A 14,912-nucleotide genomic window follows, 5' to 3' on the forward strand; every position below is an offset into this window, starting at 1 on the left:
TTTAATTAAACTAGTGCTATACTTTTTTAACTTTTTATATATATTTCAAGTGTTTTCAAATGTATCAAATGTTTTTTGAGATGTGACAATATTTTTAAAATCAGATGTATGGATGCTTACCTGGTGTTTTAAGAGAACTGCTTCCTGATTTTTGCCGTTGTGAGGTTGATCCAATTTGAGCAGTCATTCCTCTCCTCCAAGATCCACTCTGAGAGATGGATAAAGATTTCTGCCCTGCTTTGTCTGATTCTTCAGAAAACCCTGATTTCCCTTTGCCACTTGTATCTAGGGTGATATCAAAGTCTTCATCTTGTTTCTTTAAATCATCATTGCACCAAGGCTCTGAATCTGTTAATAAACGCTTCTCTGCCTCTGTCTTAAACTAAAAAATTATAAACATGTCACTCAAGAGAAAAAACAGTGGGTTTATTTAAAGAAAGCAAACAATTGAGCAGAAAAACTGTTTTCAATGCATACTAATATTATTTTGTAATAATAAGAATTCAAATGATCCTTTCCAGTTCCAGCTTCTTTTAAGCTGACCAAAAATGGCCCAAATAAAGCTGCCCACTCTTGAGCAACCACAGCAAACAAGTGTGTCTTTATATATTTACAGAGTTAACTTGGGTTGATAGAATACAAAAATCCATCAAGTTCAACCCCCCATACCTACACTAAGCTAACCGGAGATCTTAAGATCACTCTATCCTTGGACATTATGTATGTTCAAGTAATCATGAAAGTTCAGTTCCTGAAGTCAAAAGAAGTGGCCTTTGATATTTGATATTTTCTGTGTGAGAAAATATCCTATCTCTCTATGATGTCCTTTAATGTACTTGTAAGGAATATTCTTACACCAAATTGCAAATCTCTGTCTCCCTCCTCCAAAACCTTTGTTCCTTTTCTTATCTTTCTCCCACATTGTGCAACATGGTTTATCAAAGACATCCGATAGTTTTTTTTTTAAAAGGAAAGTTGGATGCATGGGGAAGTGAAGCAAGTAACAAGTTATATGAAATTGAATACAATACAGTGTAATTCCATCTTAATTGCTCAATTCCAGATTGCTGGTTACCATTTATTTTACACTACTATAAACAGAGTATAATGCACCAAGCTTCTTGGTGCCAAATTTTGGCCATGTAATCCACATAATTCTTTCTTACCTGTGTTTGATTACCCTTTCTTGTAGGAGTAACATTGGTATATGAACCGATAGATGATGTATTTAAGTCATCAGTACTGAGGTTATCAAGAGTGTCACTAAGGCCACTGCTAGCAGAACTACTGTCATCCCAGCTGCAAAATAAAGTGCATTGATTTTGAGTTTCTAGTTTCAGCTAGAAATGTATTTCTGTCTTGAATAACAAAGGTCTAGTACCAGCAGTAGATATTACCATAATAGAATTAAAGTAGAGAATAAAGCAAAAAGGAAAACAAAGAATTTTAAAAACAATAACTGCTTCACTTACTACAATTTTAATGAAATATACTTTATATAGGGCAGCAATTATAATTTAGCAAAAGCTCCTCATTTACTGAGTGCAAGGCAAACCACCTCCCACCAAGCCATTTCAACTTAGTCCTTGATTTTTATATCAATAGTACATTAACACACAAAGAAATTCACATATATATATGGGTAGAACAAACAAGCACATCACAAATTTCCAAACTAAGCCAAGGCCCCAGCACTGAAAGCCGGCAATACTGAGCACTGTGGCACAGTGTTTGTCAAGACCTTTGTGCTTCAAAAAGACTTTAAAAATAAAGTGGTTCTATGCTGTATGGTTTCTAAAGACCGTATAGGATCCTATATTTTGCCTTCCTTTTATCTAACAAACCTCAAGATGTTCTATGGTCTTGGGAAACCATATTTCAAGCCTGATGGTATTAAGGCACATTAAAGGCTTCATTATAACAGTGTTGCTCCACTGATATATATATATATTTCATAATTTGTATTCATAAACATTTTAATGGGATATAAAGTCATATATATATATATATATATATATATATATATATATATTCAAGTGTGACACAGTAAGTAAGACAAAAAATACCTTACTGAATAACAGATCTTTCCATAATTAAGATATTCATACCTAGAAAATTAAGATATTTAAGATATTCATACCTAGAAAATCATATAAACATTTAATAAACCCAATAGGCTGGTTTTGCCTCCAATAAGGGTTAATTACTGTATATCTTAGTTTAGATCCAGTACAAGTTACTATTCTATTATCACAGAGAAAGAAAGGTTTAAAGTACAAGTAATGATTTTATTTTAACCACTAAGCTTTTTCCCTGCTTAGATAGACTAATTTCCAATTCTGATTTCTTCCAAAAGCAAAATTTTAAAATTGCCTACATTCATCAAAACCTTCGAATATGCACTGCAACAATTGATCCTGTAACAAAATTCTGCAGGATAAATGAGCGAGCCATGTGGAGAATAGGGTTACTTACTTACATTCAGTTTTATATTTTCAAATATAGCATGTTCCTTTATGTAAAACCAATGGCCATTCAGTCTACAGCTGCTAGGTAATCCCTTGTGTTTAAAAGTAAGTAAACACAATTTTTATTTTGTAATATTTAATAGACCCTGTAAATCCAGAGCTGATGTAATGTAATACAATGTCTGTAATCTGATTTAACATAATTAAAATTAACTATACTCGTTATATTCAGTTCCATTACCTAATTATTATTGTTTGTGGGCCAAAGTAGGTGCTAATTGTGTACACAGATTTAGGGGCAAATTCATCAAGGGTCGAATATCGAGGGTTAATTAACCCTCGATATTCGACTGGGAATGAAAATCCTTTCGAAAATTGAAATCAAAGGATTTTGCGCAAATACTGCGATCGGACGATCGAAGGAATAATCGTTCGATCGAACGATTAAATCCTTTGAATCGAACGATTTGAAGGATTTTAATCCAACGATCAAAGGATTATCCTTCGGCCAAAAAAATTTAGCCAAGCCTATGGGGACCTTCCCCATAGGCTAACATTGGGTTAGGTAGCTTTTAGGTGGCGAACTAGGGGGTCGAAGTTTTTCTTAAAGAGACAGTACTTCGACTATCGAATGGTCGAACGATTTTTAGTTCGAATCCTTCGATTCGAAGTCGAAGTCGTAGTCGAAGGTCGAAGTAGCCCATTCGAAATTCGAAGTTTATTTTCTTCTATTCCTTCACTCAAAGTTAATGAATTGGCCCCTAAGTGTAGGGTGCACTTAGGTCAAGTGATTGAGTATGACATTTTCATTGCATCAATTTTGTGTCTACTTGAGTGTCTACTCATCATAAGCATGTCCTTTTCTGATTTGACGTTTTAAAAGCCATCACACATAGAATATGTGGTGGTGATATAAAAGTGCCATGACACTTGTATAGTAGATTCTATTTTTATAGGTTCTCTTTTGATCTATGCTGTGTGTTTAGTAGTGACAAGTGGTGATGAAGAAAATATATTTAGCATGTCAGGTAAGCAGTATAATAAAGGGTTACTGTTACAACTAAGAGAAAACCAACTACAACTTGGAGAAGGTGCTGTTGCCAGTTAAAAAAAATGAAGGAAAGAAGAAAAAAAACTGCACTTATTGTTCATTCTAAATTCCATTGAGGTTTTTAAAACAAAATGCAAATGGTTAAACAAGTACAGTATACTGCATATGTAATGTGATTTAATTTGTTGCATTTTGATCTGCCAAACTATACATTTTCCAAAGCTATTTAAAACTGCTGTTGTGTTTCTTTCTACTTTGTAATCTTTCTGGGTTTTCCTACAAATCTGTTCAGTGTGAAGGATGAGTAGTACACGAGTGAACTGACAAATGTGTTTGTGATCTATGCTGAACTTGAATTCCTTCTGACTTTGATTCATAATGAAAACAATATTTTGTTCCATTGAAGAACATTCCAAGTTTCTGTTTAACCAAATTAAGTTTTCAAACATCTAAAGCAGCTAAATGGACACTTTTGCTGCCTTCAATGGCAGTTGTTCTTCATACAATTCAGAGATGCTTTTATTTCCTTTACATTTTTTACCCCTACCCATAATTTATAAACATGAATATGAATTATTCAATACTGTATTCAGCCACTGGATAGAGCAAGCAATGAGTAAACCATCTGCTAAAATACTGACATCACCTGAACCAGTCCTCAACACTGGCATCACTACATTTAAGATAAACCTTGGAGCAAATGTTCACAGATTTCATATTTTGACCTAAAGGAGTGTGACAGGTAAATGGAAATAAGAGAGAGCTAGCTTCTTTGCCTAAATAAAACAAGCCTGCAGCATGGGCAAGAAAAAGTATGTTTAGCGCAAGGCCTATTCACTTGATAAGAGGTACTTTGCCCCTTTAACAGGGTTCTAAAAATAACGATAGATTTGCAGTAGAACAATGTCATTTTAATATTTTTTCCTTTTAATACAATCCCATTCCAACAGGGATAGTTAATCCAGTAAAGCTTGTTTAAAGGATCTTAATATAGTTTCATGACCATAAAAAAACACAAGGCCACAGGTCATGGAACTCCGAGGTAACTTCTAACATCCTTATATTGGGGGGTACATTATTTATTATAATACACAATTATTTCAGTGAGTCACGTGACAGAAATGACATCAGAACTCACCGTTTATAACTGATGACATCAGAACTCACAGTTTATAAGGATATAATTTACAAGATATTCATGGCTTTTGTGTATTATAATAATAATAATATCTTCAAGTGTAGTCTGGAGGTGGAAGGCACAATCCAGTCTTGTTCATAAATTAAGAGGGCCAGCACAAGTTAGTTTCTTCCCTGAATTTAAGTACATTAATCAAGTGATTAGTCCTACTGTCTCCATCAGTATAGGCACAACATATATAACTGGCAATAGATAACTCAGATAAATTGGAATCATTTTGTGTTGCATCTTATAATACAATTAGTGTAGCATACTTTATAATTCTTCTGAAAATCAATAAATATAAAACATTTTGTAAAATTCCCTATTTCCTATTTAGTAACTGATGGGCAAATTTGGGGCGTTTCCCTCGAAATTTGCAAAACGGCGAAAAATATGTGAAACGGCACCGGCGTCCATTTTTTTTGCAGAGGTTTTGTGAATTTATTTGCCGGCAGCAAATCACGCGAATTTGCGCCTGGCGAATCAATTCGCCCCCCAACACTACTGATTTTGATAATATTTTTAAATTAAGAGAGGTTGCTAGAATGCTGTTTCCCAAGTAAAAACTTATGTGGGTGCATCTCTAGGGCATGAGATCTACAAACTAGTTTCCCTCAAGCTCATATTCCTGTCATTTTAATACTAAGCGTTTAAACAAAGCATTCACTAGCTGCTTATTTTGTTTTCTTGGTATCAGCATTTTTGTATTTGTGTATACCTCAGCAAACATGAAAACACTATTCCATCTTCATGCTTCCCTTGCTTTGTCATTTTCTCATATCTTGTTATATTGTGTTATATTTGATGGCATACGCATTTGTTGCAAGCAATTTACAGGGCTGTTACACAAACCCATTTCACAGGACAAGGGTAAATTGTCAGTAGGGTGGTACACTGCTTATTTGTTTCCTACCCAGGTGCATGGTAAAGTATCATGCAGCATCCAAAAGACCAGCAACGCCGGGATTTTTGTGAAAAAAACAAAATGTATTTATGTGTGCATATACAGCCATATACAGGCTGTATATGCACACATAAATACAATATTTTAAATATATATATATATATATATATATATATATATATATATATAATTATTTCTTGGAGTGCCCGCACCTCTGACAGTAGTTGATTGGAAGTGCTTGATCAATATTTGTGATATAGGTGATAAAGGATCCGCACTCTCATTTTCAAAGTATAACAACTTTTATTTATCGCATTACAATCCGACGTTTCGGTCCCTCCTGGAGGGACCGAAACATTGGATTGTAATGCGATAAATAAAAGTTGTTATACTTTGAAAATGAGAGTGCGGATCCTTTATCACATATATATATATATATATATATATATATATATATATATATATATATATATATATATATATATATATATATATATATATATATATATATATATATATATATATATATATATATATATATATATATACAGTACATAAAGAAAAAATGGTAAAGGTTAACAAAAAGAGAGTTTTACTCCCTTAAGAAAACACGGACATCGCCACGTTTTGATCCTCTAGGGACTGTCGTCAGGATGTGAATACAGGAAATGATCACACAACTTAAATATCCCACAATCCCAGTGATCACACCCACAAGTAAAACACATAGGGTCATATTTATCAAGGGTCGAATTGAAAAAACTTCGAAATTCTAATTCAAAAAGACCAACCTAAATTAAGTCGAAGTTTTTTTTGGTCGAATAGGTCCGTTTTCGATCGAATAGGTCCGTATTTGGCCGCATTCGAATCGTTTTTTTTTGCCCAAAAAAAACCTTTGAAGTTCACCAATTGACTACAAATCGGTTCTAGGAGGTCCCCCATAGGCTAAAACAGCAATTCGGCAGGTTTTTGATGGCGTATGGTCAATGTCGAATTTTTAAAGAGACAGTACATGATACATTTTGATATTCAAATTTTTTTTCAAATTTGAATAATATTTGGACTATTCCCTAGTCGAAGTACACAAAATATAGCTCGAATTTCGAATATTTTTCATTCAAAAATTCACCTTGACCTTTGATAAATTTGCCCAATGATGTGTATCCAATTAAAAACCTTAAAAAACAATAAAAAAAAAATATTATATATATATATATATATATATATATATATATATATATATATATATATATATATATATATATATATATTTAGTAATAAGTATGTAATAGCTGCACTACAAAAGCATTTATTCCTAATAGAAACACAAAATTACAATCTTAACCAGATTTTTAATACCCAAAGAACCACAACTTTTGCTACTATCCCCAAAGTGCTCATATGGTAAGTGGAAGCTTATACTTAAAGTTTTGTAGCAGGATTTACTGGTCTTTCTATGCTATCTTTCTCTGCGATTCTAAAGTCAGTGAAATGTTATTTGGGAGTCCCTAAAACATCCCATTTCAAAGATATCTTTTTAGATTATTGCCACAGCCTGCTTATTGGGAACACAGACTTCACCCCCAGCAAAATGAGTATAACTTTGAAACTATGCAGGATTTTGTATAATGTGTGAGGTATTACAACAAAATAATCAATGGATCTCAAACTCTTGTTTTGTAACAGAGTGTCCATGAGAAAATGCATAACTACCAGGTAGCCATGTACCTTAACATATTGAACTCCTTATTGGCAAGGATAACGGGGAGGGGGAATGGGGGTGAAGCAAGAAGCATGTGCATCAAAAGAATATATATATATATACGTATCTGGCGCAGATGCAAATGTGAGATTTCAAAGTCTGAATTTTTTTAATAATCTTTGATTTTTTGGAATACTATGAGAGTGATTTTATTTGTAATATTTAGTCTACATGTTCTCTATGTTCTCTACATCACTTGTTGGTGTCTAGTTGATTTGCTAAGGCTAGAGTAAGCACATTTTCCCAAAACACCAAGTCACCTAATTTACTATATACTCTGTACTCCATTGATCATTGATTTTCACAGGAATACAAGTTAAGTTCTTTGCACTTTTATATGTGCTTTTATTTCCTTGTCAGCTAAAATGGGGGGCATAATTAAGGATCAACAAATATGACTGTTTATTTTCTAAATAAATGTATTTAATCTTAACCCACTAGGGAAACCACAACACTATGCGACAGGAATTGCTGTTCTTTTAGTTCATTATATCAATACAACTGAGAAAATCATTCTTATAAAAGCAGGAAATTCTTTTGTCTTATTCCAAGTAATTTAATTTAAGTAGCAGATAGGGTGAAAAGGAAAATTCTGTCCAGAGATATCACTATTACACATATGGTACAAAACCCAAACATATAAAAAATTACAAATAACAAACCACTAAAATCTTGGCCAGACCTTCAAATACAAAACATATTTGTGGGAATAGTACAGTTATAAGATATGATTAGACTAGAATTGTTAGAAATCCTTTATTGTGGTCTGGCATTTGACTTCAGCATGTTTAGATTAACAATGAAGATGACAGTTAGAAATCAATTTTGTCATTTTGTGGGAACAAAGTGTTAAGTTATGGAATTTATTTGGAAAAAAACATGGAGCTGATAGTTATATAGTTCCATCAATCATAATTATTCTGTAGTTTTGAAAAAATAATCCCACTTTTACATTCTTATTGTGCATTCTGTTAGAATCTGTGTTACAGCTGATTAATTATTAGATCAGGTATTAGCAGTGTGATAAATATGTACAGAGATCGATTTGTAGTTCATAACAGATTTCACAAAGTCGAACTTTTATCCAAAAGACAATGTTTGTTAATCTACATCTTGAATATTCTTTGCCAGGAGAACCAGCCAATAGACTGACTGGATAAAGTCTTAAAGGAAGGCTTCTGACTGATCACAACGATAACAAGATACATAAAAGGCAGGATATTATTAATTGTAGACATTCTATTGACTTTCAAAACTATTTTTAAAGCCATGTGGTCTCATTTGTTGCAGTCCTGGTAAATGTGAATACATGGGAGCACATTTCACTACAGAGATAAAGAGGGGACACTTTTGTCAAAAACAGAAAACTACAAAGAGAGGTGTCATTTCTGGTGGTGAACAATACAAAGTGAATAAAATAAGACAAGTAAAAAACTAGGTTGCATTTTATATAACATTTTGATGGTAGATTTGATTGTCAAATCCCCTGTGTTTAAATCAAAGGACATAAAATTCATGACTGCAATATAATTTTAACAGAGAATTGCTGGGTAAAAGTTAATTGAAGGAAAGCACCACAACTACTCTCAACATGCAGGACTCTTTAATTTTTAATGCTCAGGAACAAAAAATTTTAAATATACACAATGTGAATCAAAAGTATGAAAAGAAATGGTTACCTGTCTGCATCAACAGTGACATCAGGTACTCCTCTGTGAATAACATCACGAGAGGCAGCAAGGTCAGGTATTCGATTAAGACTTCTGGTATACAGATTGAGGCCTCCATCAGTTAAATAACTGAATAGAAAGAATCAGAATGGTGAGATATTCAGTATAAACCTTTAGACTGTAAGCTCTTTTAATATACATAGTAAGGTTGAAAAAAGACACACGTCCATCAAGTTCAACCTTTTAACCTACCTAACTGCCAGTTGATCCAGAGGAAGGCAAAAAAAAACATTGAATCCTCTCCAATTTAAAAATTCCTTCCTCACTCCAAAATGCCAATCGGACCAGTCCCTGGATCAACTTGGACTATGAGCTATCTTCCATAACCCTGTATTCCCTCACTTGCTAAAAAGCCATCCAACCCCTTCTTAAAGCTATCTAATGTATCAGCCTGTACCACTGATTCAGGGAGAGAATTCCACATCTTCACAGCTCTCACTGTAAAAAACCCCTGCAGAATATTTAGATATTTAGATGGAACTTCCTTTCTTCTAATCAGAATGGGTGACCTACTGATAAATAAAGTATATATATATATATATATATATATATATATATATATATATATATATATATATATACACACACACACCCATTTATAGTTTTGCCTATTGGTTGCATTATTTGACATCATGCATGGGTGAGGTAGCTACTGTGATACATGAGAATGTTTATGTGTTCTGTTAAAATGCAATATAAATACCTCTTGATATGTTGCAGCATGTATTTACAATCATCTGTACAACTAAAATAATGATGTCCACCTTTACCAACCTCAGTATGTGTTGCAACTTTGTCATCTTTATTGCAGGGTATCGATTGCTCTAAATAATTTCATTTCTGTCTTGGGCATGAGACAGAATTATTTACAAAAGTAAATCTGACTTAATCAGATATAGGTTTGATTGTTTTTGCATTTAGTTCTTGTTGTATCATTAATGTTTCACAATTAATGATACGTCATGCAGAAATCCCTGGCATGTTGCATAAAAGAATTTTTGATTGGATTTAGTGCTTATGTGAATAAATCTTGTTGATGACCTTCGTCCCCATTATTATCTTTCAGATATTTTTATATGTACATGTATTGTCCTTGTTGTGCCCAGCAACAATCATGCCTGATCTATCACGGATGGAGACTAAATGAATTTTTTTTTATGTTGACATTTACTCTAAATCTGAATCTGAATAAAAATTCCAAGTGTTCCTTAGAAAGAATGAGATATCACACTGGAAAAGCTCATCTCTGATATGCATCTCTGCATCAGCATTTATTCTGTTTTATAATCCTGTACGTCATCACTCCATTTTACAAACCTAAGTACTTTAAAAGTTCAGAATATTTAGAGAAATAAAAGAAATTGGGGCAAGACAGAAGTCAATCTAGGGCAAAGAAAACCCAGGGCAGGTGCTGTCAAATGGAAGTTTCTGGGCCAAACATGATTTTAATATTGACAGATGCACTTAGACATTTTAAGTTCTTAGGCGTTCAAAATGTACTCATGGAGGCTGGATGTAGCATTTGTGTCAGGGGCCCATATTCTAATGCAGAAAATAACTTAATAACCCATGCTGAAGCGGTGGATCTTTTTGACATCCAAATCCTTGAGGTTTATCACATTAGCACAGCTTGACAATCATTAAAATGAAGAGATGATGTAAGTACGGCAGTCGGGAGAGGATTATAAAACAGAATTAACGCTGATGTAGTGCAATGCAAATCAGAGATGAGCTTTTCCAGTTGGATAACTCCTTTTTTCTGATGCAGCAAATCTAACTAGAAACAAAATCTCAGAAAATTTAAGCCTTCCACATAACCAGGCAGAAACATGACCATGCTGCTTTCTTTTACAGAAAGTATCAGAGGAAAAATGAAGCAGCAGTACTGCAACACTATTATCTTGAGGTGCAGCTGAAAAGTATTACTATCCTGAAAAATATAGCATATTACCTACAGCATCATACAACATAAATAGGGATGTAGCGAACTGCCGATTTGGTGTTCGCGAACGCCGTTCGCGAACACCGGCAAAAAATGTGAACGTTCGCGGACAGTTCGCGAACTTCGAACACCCGCTAAAATCGTTCGATTCGAACGATCGAAGGATTTTAATCATTCGATCGAAGGATTTTCATTCGAATCGAACGATCGAAGCCATTCGATCGAATGCTTTTCATTCGATCGAATGCTTACAATCGTTCGAACGAATGGAAATCGTTCGATTTTTAGCGGTCGAAGGAATTCGAATGGTCGAATGGTCGAACGACTTGTATTCGAATCGAACGCGAACTCAAAATGCGAACGTTCCCAAACGTTCGCGAACATTCGGCGGACGCGAACGGTCGAAGTTCGCGCGAACTAGTTCGCAGCAGAACAGTTCGCTACATCCCTAAACATAAATAAAAGAAGTGGCTGTTACAAATCAACCCTTTGGGGAAAATGCAGGATTGTCAAACCATATTCCTCTATCTCTAGGCAACTATAACGTACAGCATACACACAACACAGACTTACTTATTTTTTACAAAGTTGTTTAGTGTGCAGTTCAATCAGCCAGCCATAAAGTTGGATATGTAAGAAATATCTCAGTAGGTTTCTAGGGTGATTGAGGTCTCATTCTTAGGAACATATAGCTCCTAGAGAGTTGGACTATAGGAAGAGCCCCTTTAGCCTAGCAGCATCTAGTGACTGTACAGACTCTTTGTAGCAGATGCTTATACCTCCCAATATTTCATTTAGAAATGCAGGACCAATGAGATCATTCCCCAGCCCCAATCTACTATGCCAAAACATGCTTCTTATACTCTCCTTTTGGGGTCAGAAATTTAGAGCTGTATCACAAAAACTGGACTTTTTTAGTGCAGGTCCAGATGTTGAATTTGCCGCATCCATGTCCAACATTATTTTCAGTGGCATACAGCAGACTCTGAAACCATGAGGGGACCTGGGGAGATGGTGGGCCCAGACAGCCGTGGGTTCTACTGTATGCTACCAGCTTCTCACCACCACTCAATGTCACAAGTCAGTGAGTGAGCAAACATGGGCATGAGGCAGGGGAGTCAGGGGCCCCTAGATGCCCCCCGGAAGCCTGGAAATTTATATTCGCGCCTGACCTCCAATTGTTACGTCATTGATTGTTTTTACAACAAAGACCTACTTCCACCACTAGCCACGTGTGACCGGCTAGATCCTTCTTAACCCAAATCAAGCAATGCAAATAAATCTATTAATTATACAATTCCTGAAAACTGGATGGATTTTTTTTATACAAACGGGTTGTTAATAATCCCAGAGTCCCTAATGCCTTCAAATTCCCTGCACCTCCTTCCTCATCCTTCCTCATCTCAGTGAGAATATACAATCTTTGTTGTTTCTTAAATCTACCCATAATTCAATGCCTCTCCCCTGCTCAAGTTATTAGAGAAATGAGAACCAATCATCTGGACTATGATGACATAATCTAAGTAGCTAAGGCGGAAGCAGGCATCATAACAATCAGTTTATGAGCATATTTGAAACAACCCAAAAACAGCCAATCAGTCCACTCAACTGGTAGCCTTATCTACTTCTCTACCCATGCTGCATCAGATTTAGGTGCACTGAACTGGATATGCTTATTATTGCAGTAAACGATAGTGAGCTTTATTAATAGCTGTATAAAGCTGGCATTATTCAACCTAGTGTAGCACACATTGATAATATAGTGAATAAAGTACCCCCTCTTGTAAAATATAAGGATATTATAAGTTACCGAGGAGTTTCATGACCATATAAAAACACGAGGCCGAAGGCCGAGTGTTTTTATACAGGTCATGGAACTCCGAGGTAACTTCTAATATCCTCATATTTTACAACTGGGGTACTTTATTAATTATAATACACAAATTTTAGTGAGTCATGTGACAGAAATTACATCACTACTCACCGTTTATAACAGATGACATCACTACTCACCGTTTATAAGGATATAATTTACAAGATATTCACGGCTTTTGTGTATTATATATTATTATCTTTCTTTTTTTTTATAGCACCAGCATGTTTACACAGTGTTTCATCATTCTCATAAGTCCCTGCCACAGTGCAGTTTACAGTCTCAAGCTTACTATCATATTTACACAGCACAAAAACACACTATATTCCATGTACTCTAGCTAGTTTCATTTGAGCCTGATGCTAAAACTGTGGACTGAAATAAAAAAAGATGCCATACTAAAATAGCACTGCTTTTAGCCATGTGGCTTTATCAGAGTTTACAACAGGAAACCAGTGCATTACAGAATACCACTAAAGCATACTTACCCACTATTAATATCATCAGATCTAAGACTCTTCCCAAGGATATCACCATCACTCATATAACCTCCTACATCCACCTCTGAAGCTATGTCAAGGTCATGACTTCCTTTTTCACTGATCTCGACTTGTGAAATATTACCAAGGCGGGAAATGGCGGCACGTCGTAGAGGAGTAGTGTACATAAACCGCGAGGGGTCTGTATGTATAAAGCGACCTGAATTGTTTCGAGGGTAAGCACCAACCAGGGAAGGAGCATCTCCAGCCTGAAGCCTAGGACTTGCTTGACCAAGTCTCCATGTCATTGTAGAGGAACGACTTGTTAAACTTGGTAAATTCCTCCCACTAACTTCAGTGGTCACAGTGCTATCAAATGTTGTCTCCAATGTGCTGCCATAAAATATAACAAAAATGCATTAGTAAAAAATGCTTTAAATGTACAGCTTCTATAAGGAAGTTTTTATATCTAGGGCTAGGCATAGCATTTAGGAGGAGCTCAAAATACAGGTATAGAATCTATTATCTGGAATTCTTGGGACATAGTGTTTTCTGAATAAGTAAACTTTCTGTAATTTGGTGCATCACTAGTGCATCTGTGCTGTTTTGCTGAAAAATTCTCAAATTTACCTCGAAATTCCCAAAATGCACTGAAGTCAATGGGCGTCAATTTTTATATGTGCGACTATTTGGTCCAAATGCATTAAAGTCAATGGGCATCTGAATAATTTTGAAACGAGCAATTTTTATGCAGTCGAATTGTTACTGCAGTTTTGCTAATTCATTTGCTTGAGGCGAAACGTGGAAATTTACTGCCATACTAAAATTCATGTCTGGTGAATTTATTCTCCCATCACTATGCACCACACATTAAAGTTACTAAAAAACTCAAGAATGGTTTCTTTATACATATAAATCAGTTTCTTTGGTTAGATTGGACAATTGTGAACTGGGAGGCTGAATTAGGGAGATTGTCCCTCCTATTAGAGAACCCTCTATAAGGAAATCATCATATCTAATGGTAGCATTTAGGAGGAAAATATGGTTCAATGTTCATTCACATAGAAACATAGCTGATTCAAGTGGGAAGGATGTACACCTGCAGTAAGGTCTCCAAAAAGTGGTTTGTTAATAAAAAGGATAAGCAAATGATAACATTCTTTATTGTTGGAATTTTCAGATTTGTTGGAAGAGTGCAATGTAGTCATACATTTGTGATGCCTATATTAAACTAATATTCAACCAATCGTTAAAGGGGGACAGTGATGGCATGAATTTCATTATTTTGCGGATTTGTTATTAAACAGCAAAATTTTATCATATGTATTTATCTGGTCTTCAGGTACTTAATTCACTATATAAACTATAATATATATATATATATATATATATATATATATATATATATATATATATATATATATATATATATATATATATATATATATAAAATTGTTCACGATGGACCAGCACACGAATTTCATCAATCAATAGTGTTTTATTTCTACATCACTGTGCATCCA

General features: G+C 34.6%; 1 protein-coding gene across 6 annotated transcripts in view; it reads right to left on the minus strand.

Annotated features, from left to right (window-relative positions):
- nav3.S (neuron navigator 3 S homeolog) overlaps positions 1 to 14,912 on the minus strand; it is a 386,349-nt gene that overhangs the window by 50,251 nt on the left and 321,186 nt on the right. For all 6 annotated transcript variants that reach the window (XM_018255933.2, XM_018255927.2, XM_041588590.1 and 3 more), the window contains 4 exons: positions 13,399 to 13,782; positions 9,045 to 9,164; positions 1,167 to 1,299; positions 121 to 382 (listed from right to left, as the gene is read on the minus strand). In XM_018255933.2, coding sequence (XP_018111422.1) covers positions 121 to 382; positions 1,167 to 1,299; positions 9,045 to 9,164; positions 13,399 to 13,782 — 899 coding nt within the window. The remainder of the gene's footprint in view (positions 1 to 120; positions 383 to 1,166; positions 1,300 to 9,044; positions 9,165 to 13,398; positions 13,783 to 14,912) is intronic.

This window comes from Xenopus laevis, chromosome 3S (assembly GCF_017654675.1).
Source record: "Xenopus laevis strain J_2021 chromosome 3S, Xenopus_laevis_v10.1, whole genome shotgun sequence".
Lineage (NCBI taxonomy): Eukaryota > Metazoa > Chordata > Amphibia > Anura > Pipidae > Xenopus > Xenopus laevis.